At 34.6% G+C, this 23,952-nt stretch overlaps 2 protein-coding genes across 2 annotated transcripts; both read left to right on the forward strand.

The window, feature by feature from the left end:
• Window positions 1-959: 959 nt before the first annotated feature.
• Window positions 960-19,225, forward strand: LOC117691461 (uncharacterized). Its single transcript, XM_066072171.1, has 3 exons — window positions 960-1,350; window positions 16,730-16,817; window positions 17,547-19,225. Exons 1-3 carry the CDS (start codon window positions 1,056-1,058, stop codon window positions 18,745-18,747), a joined length of 1,584 nt encoding a protein of 527 aa, XP_065928243.1. The 5' UTR covers window positions 960-1,055; the 3' UTR covers window positions 18,748-19,225.
• LOC117689684 (uncharacterized) lies at window positions 8,405-13,352 on the forward strand. Its single transcript, XM_066071987.1, has 15 exons — window positions 8,405-8,733; window positions 9,063-9,170; window positions 9,313-9,405; window positions 9,508-9,645; window positions 9,825-9,932; window positions 10,020-10,191; window positions 10,286-10,374; window positions 10,472-10,641; window positions 10,786-10,862; window positions 10,953-11,210; window positions 11,306-11,588; window positions 11,759-11,908; window positions 12,051-12,231; window positions 12,343-12,400; window positions 13,251-13,352. Exons 1-15 carry the CDS (start codon window positions 8,688-8,690, stop codon window positions 13,327-13,329), a joined length of 2,010 nt encoding a protein of 669 aa, XP_065928059.1. The 5' UTR covers window positions 8,405-8,687; the 3' UTR covers window positions 13,330-13,352.
• Window positions 19,226-23,952: the final 4,727 nt, after the last annotated feature.

Raw genomic sequence — 23,952 nt, forward strand, 5'->3', positions numbered from 1 at the left:
TAAAATCTATTTGAAGAAGATAAAAGCAGCTAATAATGATGATGATTGCACCTTCTGCGGAATATAGTGAAACTATTGAACATATTTTTATTAGTTATTCCCATTCATTAGCTATGTGGAATCATTTTGATACTCACTTATTTAATACTTCTGCAGAGAGAATTGGTTTCATTATCTCGAAATGTTATTTTTGGAGATTGTCCTCTTCTAGACACAAACAAAAATGGTAATTTCTTTTGATTTTTACTGTTTCAATCAAACCAATATTCCTAGTTTATCTGGTTTATTATGTTTCCTGAAATTGAAATTTAAAAAAGCATATTTTAAAAAAAAAAATCTGAAATGTTAATATATTTTAAATGAGATGAAATTTGTGGAAAATAGTTTAAAGAGAAGATTCACATGTAATACATTATATGATATAAGCTGACTGTAATAACAATATTGCTCAACTATTATATGTATACTCTGTTGTGAATTTATAAATGTGTGTATTACTGTCTATATGAAAAATATAAATTGTAAATGAAATAATTGTGTAATTTTCAGAAAGTTAAAGGGTACCTGCAACCAAGCTGATGTAAAGCATATGGCAAAGGGTTTATTTACCAAAATTTAATGCAAAAAAAAAAAAAATGCATCGAAATCGATGCATTGATAACGGAGTTAAATACTGCTTCAAAGTGGCTATTTTTACCTGCTTAGCTTTGGGGAATCTAGTATTAAGCGATAACGAGGCCTCAGCGTAAGTGACGTCACGAGGACAACAGGAGGGAAATTTCTTTACAAAGCTATACAAACAAGTTGCTGTCCTTTAAAAAAGGACTACAATACGTGGACCATTTGCATGTGTTTCCAACGAAAACGTGAAAGCCTTAAGATTATAAGAGAGTCCACCGATTCTAGCCCTCTGATTTTAACCACTAAATTTGTATGTTGTATTACGTATACATGTATGTATAGACGACTTTTTCCCGCAATTACGTCATAGTTGCTGAGCGCAGACATAATTGGTCACGTGACGCACCCGCCATTACAACCGTGAAACCGTGAAGATGTATCAAGGCGGAGGTGGTGAATCGTGTGCGGGTTTTCGCTGCACTAACAACAGAAAAAAGTTATACATATGGAAGCAATCTATTTGTCAAGAGCACGAACGTATTTTTCACAAAGATTGCCCTTGTGTCGTCCCGTTCAGCCTACATAAAATACCTAAAGAGGAGAACGAGAGACTGAAATGGCAGCGGGCATTACATCGGAATGATCTGCCGAAGAATGTATTCGTGTGTCCCACCCATTTCATTGACGGACGACCAACAGCAAGAAATCCAACACCCACTTTGAATTTAGGTTAGTGTAAAATGCCCCTGCATCACTGTAGAACGGGTGTATGTAGGAAAAATTCGGGCTGACAGTACGGTCTGCCATCCCGAATATTTATGAATGAAAACATCAACTGAAATGTTACAGTGAATGTACATGAGCCTTTTAAGGTGCTATTTAAATAAGTTTACGCTTAAAATGTGTGAAATAGGTTTGAATAACCTGAAGTATGTATATTCTTAGCTTGACATTTATTCAAACAGTTGTCAAACTGTTTGTTGTATGGTTATGAATAAGACATTACTCATTACTATTTTCACCTTCTATGCTTTTGTATAAATATTACAGTGATATTTCAAACAATATTTAGTAGCTTTACCAATAAGCAATACTAATTAAAGTCATCATATTGTAGTAGCGTTTTCTTTATATATGTATAAATGAAAACTCCACGTCTCAGGTTCGATGGATTTATTATAATTTCATTATGAACCCTGTAAAAGGTCAACAATAGCGTATAAGCATTCATTATAACAATAAACATATTATATTAATACAATGACATTTTCATAGAATTATACATGAATTAATTTGTTTAAAAGTTGACAATATATACTGAGTAAATTATGCAAAAGAATCATAAGAGTTATTCCCCTTATATCAAAGTGATATACACGTATAAATTTATATAAGAACTTGATCGTTGATAAGTTCACGTGCACAATCATAAATAATAATCATATGAGTTATACAGCTCTTATTCATAATAAATATAATACATATTTCTATACATGTATACCTGATTATGGATCAGGGTTCCAATTAGGTGTATGGCCCGATTAATGGGTGAAAATACTGAATGGCCAATAGCCCTATTAATAAACATATAAAACCGATATACAAACTTCATATACATGTACTTTGATTCAATCACAGCTTAATTTGATCACTACTAAGTGAAACTCAGTATATTGCATTTAAATTACATTAAAGGTAAAAAAAAGATTAATTAATGGAAAATAAAGAATTAGTATGAAAAAGAAGTCAACTTACAGTCAATGTCCTGGAATCTTTCGTAATTAATTAATGTAAATACATGTATATATATATAGGGCCTATAGTCAAATAACCCAGGAACCAAGATTGACCTCACAACTGGCTGAAAATATTTCTCGCTCTGACTGACCAGTACCAAGAACTTGGCGGGAATCTCCCTCAACCAATGAAAATCAAGGATTTCAATAACTAGCCTCAGGACTTATATGAATAAGTGAAATAAAAACCAAAACTATTGTATGCTTTTATTAATTACGGAAAGTCATCGCGGATATTCAAAACGCGAATTGTAGAAATTATTGGTTGCATTTGATATTTAATCATTTAAATAAAAACAAATTAGAAAATAACACTGTACCACATATGCCCCCTCCTCACAAAATGACGTCCTCGTCATTACACATGGAGCAAATATGTAATAGAAACTGAAATATCAAACGGAATAAAAATATTATGATACACCTTTACTCTTTGTCTAACACAGCATTTAACATGGCCCTGCACACCATATTTATAGCAAACTCTCCATCTCGCATCCACTGGGGAGGCTTTGTTGTTCTATGGGATCTGCGAGGGAGAGGTAATGGTGGTCTGGTCTTGGTACCTGAAATATCATTATCTGTGATATTGGTATTTGTATCTTCCACTGAAGATTTACTTACCTCATCATGATCAGCTCCTTCTGAAACATCATCAGTAGATGTGTTTACGCTATTTTCAAATGTGGAAGCATTTTCCTCCATGACGGAATGAGAAGCGTCCTCCTTGGCTTCCATACTCTGACTTCTCTTGTCTTCATAGTCGTCACCACTCCGATCAAGAGAGATATCTGATGTTTGCGCTGTATGCCTAGGCACTGATTTCACTTTCTTTGTGGTAACAAAGAAAATCTCTTATTCATCATCTGAATCATCATCTGCATCGTCATCTGTATCATCAGTCCTTTCTATTTCAACAGGCTGTCTGTTGACATCACGGACTTTTCTCTTCCTTCTGGGAGCTGGTATCGGTCTATTGTCTGATTTATCCTGATCATCAAAGTTGGTGTCTATTGGAAGGAGAAGGTTCCTGTGAAGGGTGCGCTGTCTCCCTTCACCATTCTCTTTCTTCACAACAAATACAGGGATTTCCGGGTTTGGTTGTGATAGTACAACATAAGGGTCTTCGTCCCATCTGTTGGAAAGCTTATGTTTCCCATCAAATGCTACAATCTTAACTAGTACCCGGTCTCCAACTTTGATGTTGTTTCCTCTTATTTTCTGGTCATAAAATCTCTTTTGTCTCTCTTGTGCTAGCTTTGTTGCTTTCATGGCTATCTCGTGTGCCTTCTCTAGTCTAGTCTTTAAGTCTGCAACATAGCTACTCATTGGCTGCCTTTTTGTACCATCACTCAAGCCAAAAGCTATGTCAACAGGTAACAAAGGCTGTCTCCCATACATCAGTAAGTAGGGAGTATGGCCAGTGGTTTCTTGCCTTAAAGAGTTGTAGGCATGCACCATAGGACCAACATACTTCTTTCAGTTCTGCTTCTGTTCAACTGTTAATGTCCCTAACATCTGAAGTAATGTTCGGTTGAACCTTTCCGTGAGACCATTACCCATTGGATGGTATGGGGTAGTTCTTGATCGCTCAATGCCTGTAAGTTCACAAAGTTCCTTAATGAGTTTCGATTCAAAATTGGCACCTTGGTCAGAATGAAGACGTTTTGGAAGTCCGTAGTGAATGACAAAATTGTTATAAAAGGCTTCAGCAGTCGTTTTAGCGGTTTGATTCTTGGTTGGTATAGCAACGGCATATTTGGTGAAGTGATCAGTTATTACTAAAATGTGCTGATATCCTCCTTTTGAAGATTCTAATGACAGATAATCCAAACAAACTAATTCCAATGGTTGTGAAGTCTGAATGTTCACTAATGGAGTTCTGATGTTGGTTGGTGATTTCCTCATCAGACATCTTTTACAGCCTTTAATCCATTGCTCAATGTCACCAGTCATGCCAGGCCAAAAGAATCTCTCTCTAATAAAAGATGTTGTCTTGTCTCTGCCTGGATGACCAAGATTGTCGTGCGACATTCTTAGTACCTCAGAAACTAGCTCTGGCGGTATTACAAGCTGTTGATGAGTTTCAAACTCCGTCATTCTCTCTCTGTACAGCTTGTTGTCAATGATCTTAAATCTCTTGAAATTCTTCCTGAAGATTGTCGACTCTTGTGTTGGAGGTAAATCATGTTTCTCAGGGAATCTCTCTTGTTCAACAAAGTATATCCAATCCCTGATGATTGGATCTTGGTGTTGCGCCTTCTCAATGTCAATCTCTTGTACTTCCTGGCACTGAATTGACATCAGAGGGTGCAGAGTTTCACTGCTGAAGCTCACACTCTCTATGTACGGTTCATGGGGTTGCCTATGAATACTGGATATGGTTCTGATACAATCTGTTGAGATTGACAGATAATCAGTTGACTCTAGTGCAGGTAGTCGAGAGAGGGCATCTGCATCAGAATTATTCCGACCTGGTCTGTACAAAATGTCGAAATCGAAAGCTGCCAATGCTGCTATCCATCTATGCCCTGTTGCGTCTAATTTTGCAGTGGAAAGTACGTAAGTCAGTGGATTGTTGTCCGTAATGACTGTAAATTTCTTGCCGTAGAGATAATCCTGAAATTTCTCTGTAATAGCCCACTTCAATGCCAAGAATTCCAGTTTGTGAGCTGGATAATTTTTCTCTGATTTGCTAAGTCCTCTACTGGCATAGGCTATGACATGATGTTTTCCTTCCTGCTTTTGGTATAAAATAGCACCTTATCCTGATGCACTCGCAACGGTATGGATTTCAAATGGTAGGTCAAAATTAGGGTAGGCTAGAATGGGAGCTGATGTTAGGCACTCTTTCAATGTTGAGAAAGCTTTTTCCTGATCCTTTTCCCACACAAAATCAGGCTTCTTTGATGTTTCTTGTGTGTTGTCTTTGATCTCGTTGTCGATGGGATCAGATTTGTAAGGGGTCGGGCGATCTTAGAGAAATCCTTGATGAACTTGCGGTAGTACCCCACAAATCCCAAAAACTTCCTTACTTCCTCTGCTTTAGTGGGTGTAGGCCACTCTCTGACCTTCTGGATCTTCTCATCATCTGGTTCGATGCCACTGGCAGACACAACATGTCCTACATACTTCACTCTTCTCCTAAATAATACGCACTTCTTCGGTGACAACTTGATGCCACTATCCATTAGGCGTTGAAACACTAGCTTCAGTCTATCCAAGTGCTCATCAAAATTCTCTCCAGAGAACACAATAGCATCATCCAGGTATATGAAGCAAATGTGATGGTGAAGGTCACCTAAGCATTCCTCCATAAGGCGCTGGTATGTTGCAGGAGCATTAACCAATCCCATTGCCATCCGGTTATGCTCAAAGAATCCAAGGGGGCCCACCGTAAAGGCAGTCCGCTCCTTGTGCTCCTCTGCAATAGGGATCTGATAGTACCCTGACTTCATATCCAGGACTGAAAAATAAGTATTCCCAGCAAGTGAGTCAAGTATCTCATCGATACGAGGAAGAGCATAGTTGTCCTTCTTTGTTCTGCTGTTAAGATAGCGATAGTCTATACAGATCCTTAACTGTCCATCCTTCTTCCGGACTAGTACGACGTTGGACGAGAAAGGTGAGTGAGACCTTCTAATGATTCCAGCTGATAGTTGCTGTTCTAGATGTTCTCGTACTTCATCTAGCATAGATGGTGGAATGCGTTGGAAACGTTGTTTGAACGGAGACTCATCATTGAGCTCAATTCTGTGCTCAACATATGGGCAATATCCGATATCTGTGTCTCCTTTGGAGAACAATGAGTCAAACTTGCTGAGTAATCCTTGAACTTTCTGCAGTTGATCCTCAGAAAGCTCATCTCGAGGTAAATTAACTTGACTGAATACATCAGATGCCTCTGATAACTGTTCCTTTCTCTGAAAGTTCTGAATGATAACTTGCTGTACCTCACAAAGTAAAGCACGAGGATTTATTGTCACAGTATTTGTGGTGATGTTGCTAACATGCAGTGGGATTGGGGCGTTCTCAGCTGTGTCATACGTTATCACGCTGGGCTCTTTATCAAGATCAGTTGGAATACGAGACCTTGCAGTAGGTGACAGCATCCCACAGACAGGATAATACCTGTAAAGGAGCTTATCAAACAAGTAGCCTTGGATGGTCACACTACTGTTGGGCGCTATAGTGACAGGTCGTTCCTCAGCTGATCTCACACGAGCCAATACATATGCACGCCGAGACAATCCCCTCTCGCGCAGCGTCATGCAGCGAATTGCAATAAACCAAGGTGTATGTACTTTGACTTTTTGTAAAATTTGAACACCATACCTATCTTTTGTTTCAGATAAAAGTACTGAAAGAATGTTTGTGCCAATTAGAACTGGTACCGACTCATGGTATTTGGTATCATTTACTATGAGAAACAGACATTGGATTGTTTGCGGTGAATCAGCAATGCCATCTACTTGTAACTCACATGATATGACCCCATGATATAGCAACTCAGTACCATCAGCACATTCAAGTGTTAATAAGCACTGAACTGGCTGCAGTGGAATATCGTGAAGATATGTATCATAAAAACTACGACTTAAAGTCGACACTGACGAGCCAGTATCAATGAGTGCCCTTGTCAGCACACCTTGTACATGTACTTCTAATTCATTAGATGACCCAACAAGAGTCACATTGTGTTTTGAAATGGATCTTGTACATTTTAAATCATTACTTGTTTCAATGGGACAATGTTTTATTTTGAAGCCCCCAATTTGTCCCTCATTAGTGGCTTCTATTGGTTTAAATCCCTGCGGCGATTATCTCTGTATCCACCATATCCTCCTCTGTTGGGATAGGACTGGCCATAAGTGTCACCGCCTCTGTATCCTCCTCTATATCCTCCTCTGTATTGACCTTGACCTCTACCATAATGGTTGATAACCTCTACCAGCTTGTCCACGGTCTCCAGTACCATTGTAGTTCCTAGCATTGTTCTGGTCACTTCTGGGAGGTAATTGATCTTTTGGGTTTGTTCGTTTAACTTCCTTCTCTACATCTCCAAGTCTCTTATCCATAGCTTCTAATTTCTGCAGAATCATTTCCAAAGATGAATCTCCTTTTCCAATCTTGGATACTTGTGATTTCTTCTTGTCGGTTGATGTAGAAGAAGGGACTGATGACAGCTCTAAGTCCAGTTCAATAGTGCGTAACTCTCTTCTCAATGTCTCAAAGTCATTGATGATGTCGTACTTGTAACGACTGGCATTACGGAGATTGCTATCCCTTAGTCCAGACCATAGTTTAGTCCTAAGCATCTCATTCTTAACATCATTACTGATTGCTTTTCTCTCAATGCATCTCTGTAGTATGCTCTCTAATCTCATGCCATAATCAACTACACTTTCTCCATCCTCCTGTTTTGAAGCATAAAACTGTTAAATCAGCTTCTCAGTTGGGTAAATGTTACCATATACACCATCCAATTTGGTCACTATCTGCTCAGGAGTTGCATCTGTTGGTAAAGTCAACAAAAGACTCCTAGCTTTTCCTTTTAATGAAGACCTTATTGCTTGCATAACAATGTTTGCTGAACAAGCACCATCTCTAAGAGCACACTGTACATCATTCTTCCACACATCAAATGATGTCTCACATTTTTCTTCTGCAGAAAAGATGGAGAAACGGGGACGGACAGTAGATGAGTCGAATACAAAGCCCGAACATGTATCTGATTGGGATGTGTGTGTTGGTGGTTCTTCAAATTTGACAGTGTTTGTATTCTTAGGCCGAGCTCCACCCCATGCAGTGGGTGTGCTATGCGCCATTGGTCTATCAAGTAACTGATATTCATCATTTGTAATTATTTTGTAATCAGTATGTTCTGATATGTAATCAATCATACGCTGAATTTGTTGTTGAGAGAGTTCACTCTCTTGATCACCTTTTTTCAAATGTACACTTTGATCAGCTGATTCAGTCATATCTAATTAAGGGGGAAGTCTACACCGTAACCAATATGTCTGACTGCCGGTTGAACCGCCATCTTGTTCCGGATTGGCTTGTTTTGTAATGGAACAAAATAACCATACACCGTTTTTGGAACTCTTTAATAGAGGAGTTTTAAAAAAGTATAAAATCACGTAAACGCTTACACAGTAGGATAAAAATATATGCGTATCAAAAGCTTTTAAACTACATTGATTATCAGCTGTTTTTGCGAAAAGCCGGTTGTCGTTGTGAAGTTTGAAGATCGCTTGTATACTCATCATGTCAGTTACAGTACACGACCATACATACGGGGCAGATTATAAATGTAAGTATTGATTTCTGGAATTATAAAAATAATCACCATCTCTTCTCTATATATTGAATTCACATTCCTAATTTTATTCTGGACTGAAGGGGCGCGGATAGTAGCTTTCTTAAAGGATAATTGGATAGATGAATAAATAAAGACAAGCTATATAAATTGTTTTTTTATTTGTTCTATTACTTAATAATCCGAGTACTACTATACAACGAATACTGTTTTGTACCAAGAAAAAAATTATAAACTATTTTTATGCACGAACATTTTTCATTTACATATATACATATTACATGTATGATTATTATATAACTGTTTTTATGGAAAATTTATAGGCAGCAATAGCAGTGGAAAATGTGTAAAAGAAGATATGATGGATCCGGTGGATCCGGAGGATTATGCTGTACATCATGACCACTCTTATATGTGTATGGAAAAACCATGTATGTGTAAATTGCATAAGATTTTTATCATTATTTTCATTTGTATAGGGACAATAGAAGAAAAATTAACACATTTTAATGTGTTATTAAATTTAAAGATTTAATATGCTGTATTTATATATATGCTAAAATATTTTGAAAGGTTCGAGCAATGATGTCCAAGCAGACCAGAAATATGATGAGACAGAATATGTCATCTCAGAGGATGATGATAATGAAGAGGAAGGAAATACAGGTTGAGTTTGAATGCATATTTTGTACAACAGTTAATACATGTACATTGATATATATCAGTACAATTGATACTTATGTATTTATGTATTTTTTTAATATACAGGTGGAAATTTCTATCATTTGCAAGGACGGCATATCATAGATCTTGAAATATTAATTCAAGGTCTGGAAAGTGGTTGTCATTATTGCAAGAAACCTCTACAGCTGTCCTCTTGCATTGGAGACACCAGATATGGACTAGGTAGTATATAAATATATACACAAATAATTTTGACAAATGTAAAGCTTTCATATGAAAATGTACATTTACGTGTAATTTTAATATATAGCAAATATATTTATTAAATATTTTTAATGTTTTGAAATTTGATTTTATAATCAATACATGTATTTTTTTTAATTTAAAATATGTTTATACAGGAAGCTTACTTCACATGGAATGTGAGCACTGTGAAAAAGTTACATTAATACCTACTGGAATGAGACATGATCCTAATGTTTGGGATGTAAACTCCAAATTAGGTGCAGGTAAATTAATTTTTTATAAGACATATTTGACATTTTATGTTTAAAACAACATTATGTTTTTTCTACTTTGATAAATAATTTTTATAGCTATGCTTTTTTGTGGGATTGGAGAAACTACAATTAACTCTCTTCTTGGGGCATTAAATTTGCCATCTGTTACCAAAACTACATTGAAGAAGAGAGAAAGAGAAGCAGGGATTGCATTTGAAGAAGTTGCTTATGAGTCTTGTTGTGAAGCACTTCTGGAAGAAAAGAGCAGGTAGGTAAATAAAAATATATTGTAAAATATTTGATTTCTTTTTGGTGAAATACTTAAAAACAAATAACAATGGTGATAAATCTTTAAATAACAGGTGTGCAAGTCCTGATAGCGTAGAAACTGTAAGCTTTGATGCTGGCTGGCAGACACGAGGAAGTGGTAGAAATTATGCCAGCCACACAGGTAATTTTATTTATAATTGACTGTTAAAAATTTAAATCTATACTTATGCTAATGTTATCATACTTGAAAATATTGATTTACATTTTGTTATTATAAGGACACGGAAGTATGATTGGAAGTAACACTGGAAAAGTCCTGTCATACTCATACAGATGCAGGATTTGTAGATTCTGTGACAGAGCTATAGACAGGGTTCCTAAGGATCATGATTGCCGCAAAAACTGGGAGAAATCTTCAAAAGCTATGGAGTCTGATATGGCAATAGAGGTTATCCACAAATGTTAATTTTTTATACTGTAGACAGTGCAATATTTTTGCATCAGTTTGCATAAAATATAGGAAGTGTGTATTAGGTGGTGTTTTTTTTAAATAAATTAAAGGCCTTAACCTAATAGGTTTTATTCATTATAGATGTTACAGGACCTCAAACAAAGAGGATTTCATGTAAAAAAGCTAATAATGGACAACGATTCAACAACAATTTCAAGGTACTTTAGTATGAAGCATTTGTAAACAATTTATTGAAATTTTTTAGCATATAATTTTATATAAAAAGTTATAATTCATTTGTTTTTTAGAGCAAAAGCTGGTTTTGATGAAAACCTGGAGAAACATTGTGATTTTAATCATACAAAGAAGAATTTCACCAGCAGGTTATTTGAATTGAGAAAAGAAAAAAAGTACCCCACTCTAGGCCCGAAGGCTATAAATCACCTGACGAAATGTTTTACGTATGCAGTTAAAGGCAACTCGGACAGGCAATCCTTAGAAAACAATCTAAGAGCTATTCCATTTCATGTGACAGGGGACCATTCCAAATGTGGAGACTGGTGCGGGTAAGAAAATAAATACCAGTAAATTAAATATTGTCAGACTGTTATGGTATATATAAATTTTGACAACCCATAAATTTTGTATTGTATTTTTGTAGCTTTGTGAAGCAACCAGAAGGATATAAACCGAAAAATTTGCCGTACGGGAAATATCTTCAAGGAAATGGTATTTTGACAGATCTACAGAAAGTATTTGAATATTTCTTAAAAAATGTGGATCGCCTGTTGAACATGGGGAGCACGCAGGCCAATGAAAGTTTTAACAACATCGTTGCATCAAAGCATCTAAAAAACCGTTTTTATGGTGGATCTGAGTCAACTGCTTTTAGAGTGGCAGCAGCTGTGTCGCAGAAAAACATTGGTCATGATGCCCTTTCTAAGGTTTGTTGATTTGTTTGCAGTTATGTTTATGTATATGAATATTCATAAAATAGCATTTTGCCTAAATTTTCATTGCATCAATATACAAGTAATTTATATTATTAAAACTTTTTTCATAAAATAAAAGTATATATTACATTGGCCGAATTATGTTATTATTGTTTTTGCAGGTCTATGAAAACCTGTTATTGTCTCCAGGGAAAAACACACAGTCTTTCCTTGAAAGAGCAAGCAACAAAAGAAAATACAACCAAAAGGTGAAGTCCAGCATTGCTTACAAAAAGCGACGGTATGAACTCAAGTCCTCAACAGCAAAACAGGTAAACATAATAATATGTTTTCAATTTACATGTATTTCAAAAGCACAATTATTTATTCGAGACAGAATGTATTTTTTCTTAGACATGAACATGTATATGCACATATCGATGTACTAAATAAATTATTCATTGTATAAAACAGGTATCAACAGCTGAAATTAAGGAAGGGACAACGTATCAATCTGGTGTTGACCTAAATCCTTCTGCTACATCTTCAGCATCCACAGAGGAAATACCAGATACAGTTGTACGACCAGCGCCAACAGTGGTGGACAAAGGAAATCATACGTTCATCTATTTTGACTTGGAGACCACTGGCTTGGGTAGATAACATTAATGTTTTTATGTAATCAAATATGAATATTCATTGCAATTTTTATCAAAACATTGCAAGTAAATATCATGTAATAAGATATTTGATTTTATGTTTTCAGGAACTTCCTGCGATATAATTCAGTTGGCATGTGTGGCTGGAGAAGACAGTTTCAATAGGTACGTTTTTCCTAAGTCACCAATCACAGCCGGTGCAACAGCTGTAACTGGATTATATGTTGCAAATTGGGAGATGTATTTTCACAAGAATAAGGTTGATAGTGTTTCAGTTGAAAGGTGTTTAGAAGATTTTACTCAGTGGTTAAAACAGTATAGCAAACCATTACTTGTTTGTCATAATGGTCGAGCATTCGATTCTATTATTTTATTGAAAACTTGTCAAAATAATTCTTTTTCATTACCAATTGAAGGTTTTGTTGATAGTTTATATGTATTTAGAGAAGCTTTACCAGGCAGGAAATGCTACAAACTTGAAGCCTTGGTTAAAGATTGTATGTCCATGTCCTTTAAAGCCCATTCAGCCCTTGAAGATGTAAAGGCATTGCAGTCGTTGGTTTTGTATTGTAAAATAAGTTGTGATGTGTTATTGAAACATAGTTTTAGCGTAGAGTATGTAACATCTTCCATAGATTATAAATCAAAGACAGATGAATGTTTAGGGTCTCTACAACCACTGTCAAATTGTCTTTCAAAATACATGTTTAGAAAAATAGCACAATCTGGTTTGTCATACCAACACCTTAAGATGGCATATGAAAGAGAAGGACCAGAGGGTTTAGAGAATATCCTAAGTGAGACAAACTCTGACGGTATTGTAAGGGTTACGAAAACACGGTCCATTTTTTCCAAGATCATAAATCATTTTTCAAATCAAATTTATATTTTTCACAACCAGGAATTTTAATCTGCTGGGTTTTTCCTTTTTGCAAATGTGTAATGTATTATTTCTTTTTTTGTATTGTTGTTGTTAAATGCAGTTGTAATTTAATTATAATATATATTGAAACAGGGGTATCATAAAAGGTATGGCAGGCAATGTAAGTATGATTCCATTTCTCTTTGAGATGTTTGTAGAGATTGAAAGGTAACTATATATATATATATATATATATATATATATATATATATATATATATATATACTCATTTCTTATAAAATATAACTGCTTTCTTTAAAGAATGTTCATGTGCCACGTGATTTAAATGTTTGTGTTGTGTACGTCTTTGTGTACATGTTTTAACTCTGCTTTGTTCATGTCTGATTTGTGTGTCATAACTGCACACACATGCACAAATATATGTATGTCATTTTTGTAAGCTGATTTTTCTGTATATCTTGCTTACATTATTATTCATGGTATTCATTTCTATAAATTTCCTTATATCTATATATTTGCCATTAACTTATTCCTTAATTATCTTTTTTTGTGATTATTTTAAGTTTTATAAGAAATTGACCCCAAGTTATTTGAGACCAGGTAAAATAAAGAAAGATAACTCTTAAATAGGATCTTTCATACCATGATTTTTGTAATAATTAAGTATTTCTTTGGATTTTTCAATTTCATTCAATTTCTTTTTTTCATCTTATTAACCTATAAATATTCTTTATATTTGTAGATTTGTGTGGCATTTCATCCAGCAGTTTTCTTGAGAATCATTTTTATGTGTTTAAATATCACTTTTTTGTAGATTTAAATAAAATTTATACAAACTTCAATCTTGATATTTTTGTTACTTATTTCACAGCTTTATAACATTTCACAACATCAAAAGATTTAACCTGAAAACTTTGAAAATTAGGAAATTTTGGGTGTTTTCTGGAAATTGAATTATATAGTTAATTTTAAAAAAAAAAAGAAGTGCTATACTTTGGGGTCTTATATTGTTGGATACTGGGTCTACTGTTAGCAACAAATGCATGCAGCAAAAATCTCCTGCACTTATTTGGTGTAGAGATCCACCTTAATATCACTAGCCAGTAAGTAATACTTAGTATTGTGCCTATGATTCTAATCTTAGCTAATTAACTAAAGTATAATAAATTCCTTAATTAACTTGCTAATTCAAGACAAGAAAATTGATAGCAATTAGTCATCTGGATTTGTTTCAGGTGAAATGTTACAGATCAGCTGTAATAGATGAGGGCTATAAAAAAATGAATAATCATATACTGAAATAAATTCTTCTTCTAAATTAAGCTCTGAAAAAAAATTGTTTGATTACAAATTATCAATGCATTTCAAATAAAGTTGCAGCTGAAAAATAAAAAAAATTGTTCACAAAGAATTAAATTCAATCTGGAATCACAATACACCAGGTAAACTGAAAACTGATATTTCAAGAAAGATAACTCTTAAATGTATATTGAACTAAGAAAAGATAACTCTGGTTAGTAACACGGGTGTAATCAAGCGTGACGAATTTCCGCACAACACCCCTGGGCTGAAAGTTCAAATCTATTTATAGCACTATACTAAACTAGAGATATCCCACAACTAAGTATGTAATCTAGATCTCTAAACTAAATACATATGGCTGTAACACAACTGCTATAATCGCTAAATATCGCAATCAATTTCAAGCCGCTGATAAAACGCGATCCGCGCTTGATCTAGATCACGAAAGATCACTTACGTACAGCTACTGCTGTTTTAAGATCAAAGGGGGGATTTTCTATAACAAAATACCCTTGTCAAGCAGATTTTGTATCAATCAAACACACTCCATCTATCTATGCACCTTATCGACAGACTTTCAATGACGAACTGACCAAAACAAACACACCGGCACCTGACAATCAATATACCACAAATGGACAATTTGCTAACACCGATATATTCAGGTAATGTTCGAATCGTCTGCAGTAAACGTTCTTACAGTCTTAATGTCATTCTCATCAAGTAAAGAAAGTTAATAAGAACAGAAAGAGGATATTAGTATCTATATAAGCATGCACGTTTTGCTTAACTTTGACTTGACCGTGAAAAGTTGAATGCAACTATTTTTTTTTTAAATAACCACAATTTAAATAATGCCAAAAAATACTATACTAAATAAAAAAAATTCAACTGCAGTTTAACCAACAAAGTTTGAACGTGTACAGAGGTAAAAAAAAATGATAATTAGCACGTGCAAAAAAAAAGGTAACGTCAATGACAATCCTACCGTGCGTACTCTATCAGAGTGGCCAGGTAGTACCGGTATTTCACACACAAGTCACTATAGTGAAGTTCGTAATTAGTTCATGGATCACTGAAGACGTATACACGGTATATGTCCCGTTAGTCGCAATGGTCCAGTAGTTATATTAATTGTAATCACTGGCAATGTGCGTCGCTCGGGAAATCGCCTTCAGGTTTCGTCTTAGAATGGAATGCAGGGTCCCAACGTGGGCGCCATTTCTGTAGTAGCGTTTTCTTTATATATGTATAAATGACAACTCCACGTCTCAGGTTCGATGGATTTATTATAATTTCATTATGAACCCTGTAAGAGGTCAACAATAGCGTATAAGCATTCATTATAACAATAAACATATTATATTAATACAATGACATTTTCATAGAATTATACATGAATTAATTTGTTTAAAAGTTGACAATATATACTGAGTAAATTATGCAAAAGAATCATAAGAGTTATTCCCCTTCTATCAAAGTGATATACACGTATAAATTTATATAAGAACTTGATCGTTGATAAGTTCACGTACACAATCATAAATAATAATCATATGAGTTATACAGCTCTTATTCATAATAAATATAATACATATTTCTATACATGTATACCTTATTATGGATCAGGGTTCCAATTAGGTGTATGGCCCGATTAATGGGTGAAAATACTGAATGGCCAATAGCCCTATTAATAAACATATAAAACCGATATACAAACTTCATATACATGTACTTTGATTCAATCACAGCTTAATTTGATCACTACTAAGTGAAACTCAGTATATTGCATTTAAATTACATTAAAGGTAAAAAACAGATTAATTAATGAAAAACAAAGAATTAGTATGAAAAAGAAGTCAACTTACAATCAATGTCCTGGAATCTTTCGTAATTAATTAATGTTAATATATATATATAGTCAAATAACCCAGGAACCAAGATTGACCTCACAACTGGCTGAAAATATTTCTCGCTCTGACTGACCAGTACCAAGAACTTGGCGGGAATCTCCCTCAACCAATGAAAATCAAGGATTTCAATAACTAGCCTCAGGACTTATATGAATAAGTGAAATAAAAACCAAAACTATTGTATGCTTTTATTAATTACGGAAAGTCATCGCGGATATTCAAAACGCGAATTGTAGAAATTATTGGTTGCATTTGATATTTAATCATTTAAATAAAAACAAATTAGAAAATAACACTCTACCACAATATGACAATTTAATCTATATTAGTACATGTATATAAACATATGAATGTATTTATTTTGAATTTAGTATTATTTTTAAAAATGCTTTGCAGGGTATGAAGCTCCCATCAAAGTTGGGCGTCGACTTTTAAAGAGAAAGTCTGTCACGGAAGAGAAATTACAGACAAAGGGGACATACGGGTATGTTTATGTATTATTGATTTAATCAAATGAAAGGGGCATAACTGAAGTACTGAAAGCTGGGCTCATTTGATGTTTCTTAATGCATATGGTGCAGAAAAAGCTGACAAAATTTATTTCTTTTTCTCTCTCTCTCATGCTTCTAATGTCAGCAAACCGTCGGAGAGCAGCATAATTTTGTAAGCTGCTATAATTAACAAAAAATGTATGTAGAAAAAAATCAACAGTGCATTCAATTTTGAAATAAGCTTTGTAAATTCAATACCCCGTTTCTTCAATGTGCAGCCGAATATTAATGCATCTGAAAGTAGTTCATGGAAATTCATATGCAATGTATGTGTCCAAAATACATAGTCTTGTTCTTAAAACACATAAGATAAGAAAAAAGCCAATAATACGTTCCTTGCTAAATATATAAGAAAGAAAAAAAAAACACTGGACAAAACACAGGTCTCCGTAACTATTTGGTAAAGCAGAAGCATTTACTTTGAGGCTGTTCAGGTTTTTATTGTGCTAGTTATAGTAACATTGGTAATTTGCCTGCCTGCAGTGAGGGCTCTGCTTTCAGCAAAGCTTGGCTAAAAAATCACATGATACTTGGGATTTCCAGTAGTACTTTTAAGTGTTAAAGGAGAAGACTTCAGTCACAATGAAGAAATATATTATTGTTCTATGTAGAATTTTTTTGCTTATGTTTGACAATTATGTTTTGGTATACTTTTGTTATAGGTTTGAACCCACACTAAAACAACAAAAGCTGGTTTCTGAAGATGATGTTGAAACTGTCAACACTAATCAGTTCACCATTAAACCAAAGACAACATCATTTTCCACTCAAACGGATATGACCGAAAGCATATCAACAGGCACCCAGTGGATAGATCCCACACTGCATGAGCATGAATATGCAAGGCCCTGTGTTTCAGGATCTAGAGATACAGGAACACAGACGAGACCCAGTGAGACTGAAGACAAAGGAGTAAACTGCAGCACTCTTCATATTCGCTTAACCTCTGCTGACATAACATCCGACTCCTTATCCTTGCTGTACACAGGACTGCCTTTGAAAACTTTTAGATCTGTTTTGAGTGTTATGCAAAATATGGATGACCCACTTAAATTTACCATGCCTGTTTCGGATCAAGTTTTTTTGGTTCTTATGAAATTAAGGCTAAATCTACTGTTTGGGGATATTGCCAACAGATTTGGGATATCAGAGTCTCATGCATGCACCATTTTCAATCAAAGACTCTCTTTTATGGCTTTAAAACTGAAAAACTTAATAGTTTGGCTTCCCCGTGAAACAATTCGAGCAACTATGCCGAAGTCTTTTCGTGAAAACTATCCAAAGACTACAGTCATCATTGATTGTGCCGAGACTTTCATTCAACGAGCTAAAAACTTGAAAACAAGAGGTGAAACCTACAGTCATTACAAGTCCCACAATACAGGAAAGTATTTGGTTGGTATTGCACCACATGGACAAATTATGTTTATCTCAAAGGGTTTTGGAGGACGTTCTAGTGATAAAGCAATTGTAGAAGAATCTGGCATTTTAAACTATCTTCTTCCTGGAGATGAAATTATGGCCAATCGAGGCTTTACCATTGGTGACCTTCTATTCCCTCTCAAAGTGAAACTTAACATTCCAGCTTTTACCAATGGTAAAGACCAACTTTCAGAAGAGGATGTAACAGAAACGCGAAGAATTGCCACCGTACGGATTCACGTGGAAAGGGCTATACGACGTTTAAAGGTGTTCCGCATACTAAGTCAGGTAGTTCCAGTTACCTCTGCAAAGAAACTCAGTGACTACTTGATTGTTTGTGCTGCATTGGTAAATCTGCGATCTGATCTTATTAAAGATGATGATGATGAGTGGCAGATGATATTTGAAAGTTTCAGTGATGTAACAGTAAATGATGCATGATAATATTTGAAGGTTTCACTGATGTAAATGACACAAAGTTGAAACATGAATAATAGATTTGTATTAGGTTTTATATACCAGTCTAATTAAGGTCCAGTTCATGATTCCTTGAGTATATCCACTCATAGTATGACAAATGCTAAATAATGTATTTTAGGCAAAGCCAATGCCAGATCTTGAATTAAGACTATTGTAATAAGTCTTTATTAATATGATGTGAATTAAATTCTTCATCAAAAATATTTTTTTAAACATGTAATTGGGTTTAATTGAAGATAAGAGGATGTTGTGTGATAATGAACTTATTTTGAATACTCTTCATGTTCAGGAATAAATAATTAACACAGATTGAAAAATAGTTGACTGTATAATTTCAGCATTAAGTCTGACATCAAAAACTTCATTCAACTACATGTACATGTGTATACACATGTATGCATCAGTTAGAAAATTTAACATATTTTTTACTTATTTTAAATCTGCCACATTCAAAGTCATCAACTACTCTTGGTTAAAGTTGGTTGAAGTAAAAACAACATAGTCTTGAAATAGCTGCTTCACAAAACTGTTGGTCATATTGTACATCAATGACCTTGTATTCATTAGTTGTCCAAATAACAAGTTTGCACAGCTGCATATGTGTTACATGCAAAGTTAACTGCATTTGAAGGTAATAGCCCCTTGAACTGTTATGCTTAACATATAATGTACCATTTTGCAAGGATTTCACAACATCATATTTACCAATTGTAAATAAGCTATCAAGTGTTTGATCATTCTTGAGTATTGGACATTTAATTTTCAAAAGACATTTTGAACCATCAGCATTGGTTACTATTCCATCTGGGGAAACACTTAGCCAGGGCTCTTCAAAGGAAACTATGGTCCCTGTATCTTCTATGTGCCATCCAGATGAACGCAATTGTTGTTTTGCAAGAATTTCACCTTCTTGTCCATGTCTAGTAAATTTGTTTCCTGTGAAGGAAGGGTACATATGTTCTCTTAAGAAGTTATCACTATTTGTAGTGTCACGAACGGGAACCTTGTGAGCACTACTGCCAGTTATTCTTATTTTTATACTGTTGTGCCACAATTCAGATTCACTTTGTGAAATTGTTGCCATCGATAACGATTGAATTTGGGCATCATTAAGTTTTATGTACCTGTTATAAAACGCACAACACTTTTCACAAGATAGTTCACCTGTATGCTCAGTATGAGGCTCAGATGAAGGTTCGAAAAGAGATTTGTTTATATTTGCGTGCATAGATTTACTTAAAAGTGAATTTTCTAAAAGAAATAATTCTTTAAGTTCTGAGTTTTCTACAAAGTATTTAAAAGATTGATGTGATACAAACATTGGGAAGATAGATTTTGTATTTTGTGGTTTTTCAGCATTGTTGTTAACCTCACTGCCATATTTAGGTTTTTTAAAGTCCATCTCTTCAAGAACACCTGGTTCAAGGTTTCTTGTCGCACCCTTATTCCACTGCATCTGCTCATCTGTACAAGATTTTCCCGTAAAACCTAACCTTACAGCATGCTCAATTTTCCACAAAAGTGCGCCTACATGACTGCACGTTTTACTGTTCCCAGCCATACATGAACATCCCCCGTTTAGAATTGTGCCGATCATATCACAGAATACCCATGCATTGTGAAACTCTGAATTTATTTTTTGTGACGGGCGCACTTCAGATTTCAGAATAACTGTATTGTGAATAACAAAATGAAGAATTTTCCCGACAGAACCGCTTTTAAAATAATTGTAACTGTCCAATGATTTGTAATTTTATATTTTTTCGCCGTCACATGCTCTACTTAAAATCAAATAATTGTAGATATCGCCATATTCTACTTGTGGCCACCCACAAATGTCATCCTTCCATTCACCGGTTTTGACGTCTTTTGGGGAAGAAATCATTCGCTCAGTATCTTTTTTGCATTGACTCTTATCCATGATTTACATAAACGAAAAATATAATACAGTTTCATATAACAAAACTTTGCTAGCAAGAATTTTATGTTACCGGGGAATGGTTGCTACCGCGTTTGTTTATCCAGCGTCACGGTTACAATGGCGGCTGTTTTCCGCGACACCTATCGGGAAGAAATTTTACTAAGGGAAATAACTGAAAAAAGTCGTCTATAGCCCTGACTTTTTATCTCAGAATTTAAAGGTTCATACTTCTAAAATAATTATGATCTATCTATAAAAGAGGTTTGCAGTGACAGCTTTGTGTAAATTAAAAATTTCATATTTTGATGCATTTTTCTTGAGATTTAAACTTTTATACAGTGACATAATTATTCAGTTATACTTAAGGTAAAGGTCCATACCCCACTTGATAAATAAAATGCGTACAGATTTTTTTCATATTTTTCAAACATGTATATGAGCATATGTTCTTATCAAATTTTACTCAGTTGGCTGGTCCATCGGTATCATTAAAGCTATGGCCGTGGCTAAAAATAGAACCATTTGCGGAAAACGGCGCTTTTTTCATACATAATGAATCTAAGCCTAAGCCTGAAATTAAACTTTCACAAGATTATTTTTTGACTTGTATCCAATGTAAAATGAAGGAATTATCATTTCAAAACAAATAATTTTTTGTTCACTTGCTTATTTATTAAAATATAGATAAATCTGCTAACAAATGAGATGAAATGATTTAAATTTTCAAATCGAATTTAAGCTCTTGTAATTTTATTTACGTACAGAATTCTCTGAAAAATTGATATTATTTACCCCCTAACGTCCTTAATCAATTGGAAATAAAATTACCCAAAGGACCGGCCTTTTCAGGATCACAATGGGCGTATTTTTGGTAAAAAACATTAAAATATATATTTTGAAAAAAGATCCGTAAAAATAAAATTGTGCATAGGTTTATTATTTCATCACTCTAAAAAAATAGGTTTAGTTTATTGTTAAATAGAAAACATGATTTAAACAAACTGTTGATTAATCTGTATTATTTAAATCGCAAAAGATGGTTTCTTTTGGAATCTTTAAGTATAATGGATCGAGATCGGTATTTAGAAATTGCAGTCACACGCGTGGATAATGCTAACTACCTGATATGCTTTTAAGACAAACCTCTATTCAACCTTTTCTTAACTGGTTTAAAGACTGTTCTTAAAATGAAATAACTTTTCTTCAGCGTATGGTTTTAATTCTAAAAACATTTTTTGTGTGGAAAATATAAATATGCTCGTTGCTAAGCGAAAAGGATAAATATGATATCGGTCAAATTATTTCCCCTTGTGTATTTATCTCCCTTATGCACTGGAATAGATCTCGGTCAGGATTTCATTTTGGGTGTTTATGGACTTTCGGGGATTAATGTTCAAATATTTGGATTAAATTCAACCTTATAATGCATTGATGTTTATGCAAGAAAACAGTAAGAGGTCTAGTATATTTTCAAAACGAGTACGCAATCGACACAACCCAGTCAAGTTTTCATTTCGCTGATTAATAGGCCTAATTGATTGCAGTTGTCAGTATTTTGAATAGCTTTGTTTTGAATCAATTTCTAGGTCAGCTTGATTTCAGAACAAATTAGACCCGGCCTCGTTAAATTACACCTTTTAACGCTAGCTCTCAATTAGATCGGGCACGGACAAGACGTAATAACGCGTGAATTACGTCAGACGTTGTTTTGTGACGTATGGATAATTACCTTAAATGCTTAAAAAAATTAATCGGGAAGTACCCTAGCTTCGCCTACTATAAAAGTAAATTTAGATTACATGTGTATTCGGAAAACAACAAAACATTGCAAATTATGCTATTTGATGCATGTTGTAGTTTTGACATTACATTAACTTATTTCATAATACTGATAGTTCATATCACATGCCAATCATTTCTTTAAAAGGAATACTTTGTTTCTTTACTATTTACCGACAACTTTACAATTACAGCGCCTTTGAACTATGTATGCAAATGGCACGGAATCCCGATCTCGATTCAGATAAATATGTGGTAGCCTGGTTCCCTGCTCTACCCATTACGCACAGGAACCAAGCTAGCTCATGCACAGGCTGAATTTTCCCCATAGCATCCGGTTAAACCTCGCTTATATATTTTCTGCGTGGACCTCAGGGTCCACGCAATTAAATTCGATTTTTCAGCCAAAATGATTGATATAGGTCTGATGTTTTGATGTGTCTAGTTATTTTAAGTAATGTAGATTTAGAAATTTGGATCCGTAGTATTTTAAAACAGTCAGATCTCCTTAAAATTTGCTATTCTCGTCGCCTTTTTACCGATGAATACGATATCTTAACACGCTTGCATGGGCAGATTTATGTCCATTATTCATTTTTTGATTACAGAACATCCTTTCAAACACGAGTGATCCGAGACAATGACACAGGTAAACTAACGAAGCCATTGTTCTAGACACACGTGTATCTGGGGTATGTATACACATGGTACACGAGTCTGGTGAACAAAGAGAGGGTTTCACACCTCTAGACTGGTAAATTGATTTGTGTATAATTAGATCCTCAATTTTTAAAAATAAAACAGAAATATTATAATAAGAAATCATGATATAAATAGTGACATTATATTCGAGCATTTTTAGCGCAAAATAATTTTTTAGGTCACCTGCGTCATTAAGGTGACATATTACAATTGGTCTTCGTCCGTTGTCCGTCGTGCGCCGTGCGTCGTGCATTAACAATTTTACATTTTTAACTTCTTCTTGAAAACTACCAGGCCAATCGTAACCATTTTTAATGTGAAGCATCTCTATGGTAAGAAGAATCTAAATTGTGAAATTCATGGCTCTACCACCCCTGGGGTGCCACGGGCGGGGCCAAATATGCAAAAAAAAAGCCAAATTTTTAAAAATCTTTTCTACTTCCACACATGTGAGGAAAAAACTGAATGCATGGTTATGATGTCCATGAATTGTGAAATTCATGGCTTCTGGCTCAGGGGTTAAGGCTCTGGGGTGGGGCCAATATGGCCATATAGTAAAAATGTATTAAATTTTAGAAATTCTTCTTCTCTACTCTTATTCATATTTGTTCAAAACTAAATGCATGATTATGATGTCCATGAGGCCCTCTACCAAAATTGTGAAATTCATGACCCCTGGGTCATGGGTTCAGGCTCTAGGGTAGGGCCAATATGGCCATATACATGTAGTAAAAATGTATTAAATCTTAGAAAATATTCTTCTC

This window comes from Magallana gigas, chromosome 9 (genome assembly GCF_963853765.1).
Source record: "Magallana gigas chromosome 9, xbMagGiga1.1, whole genome shotgun sequence".
Classification (NCBI taxonomy): Eukaryota; Metazoa; Mollusca; class Bivalvia; order Ostreida; family Ostreidae; genus Magallana; species Magallana gigas.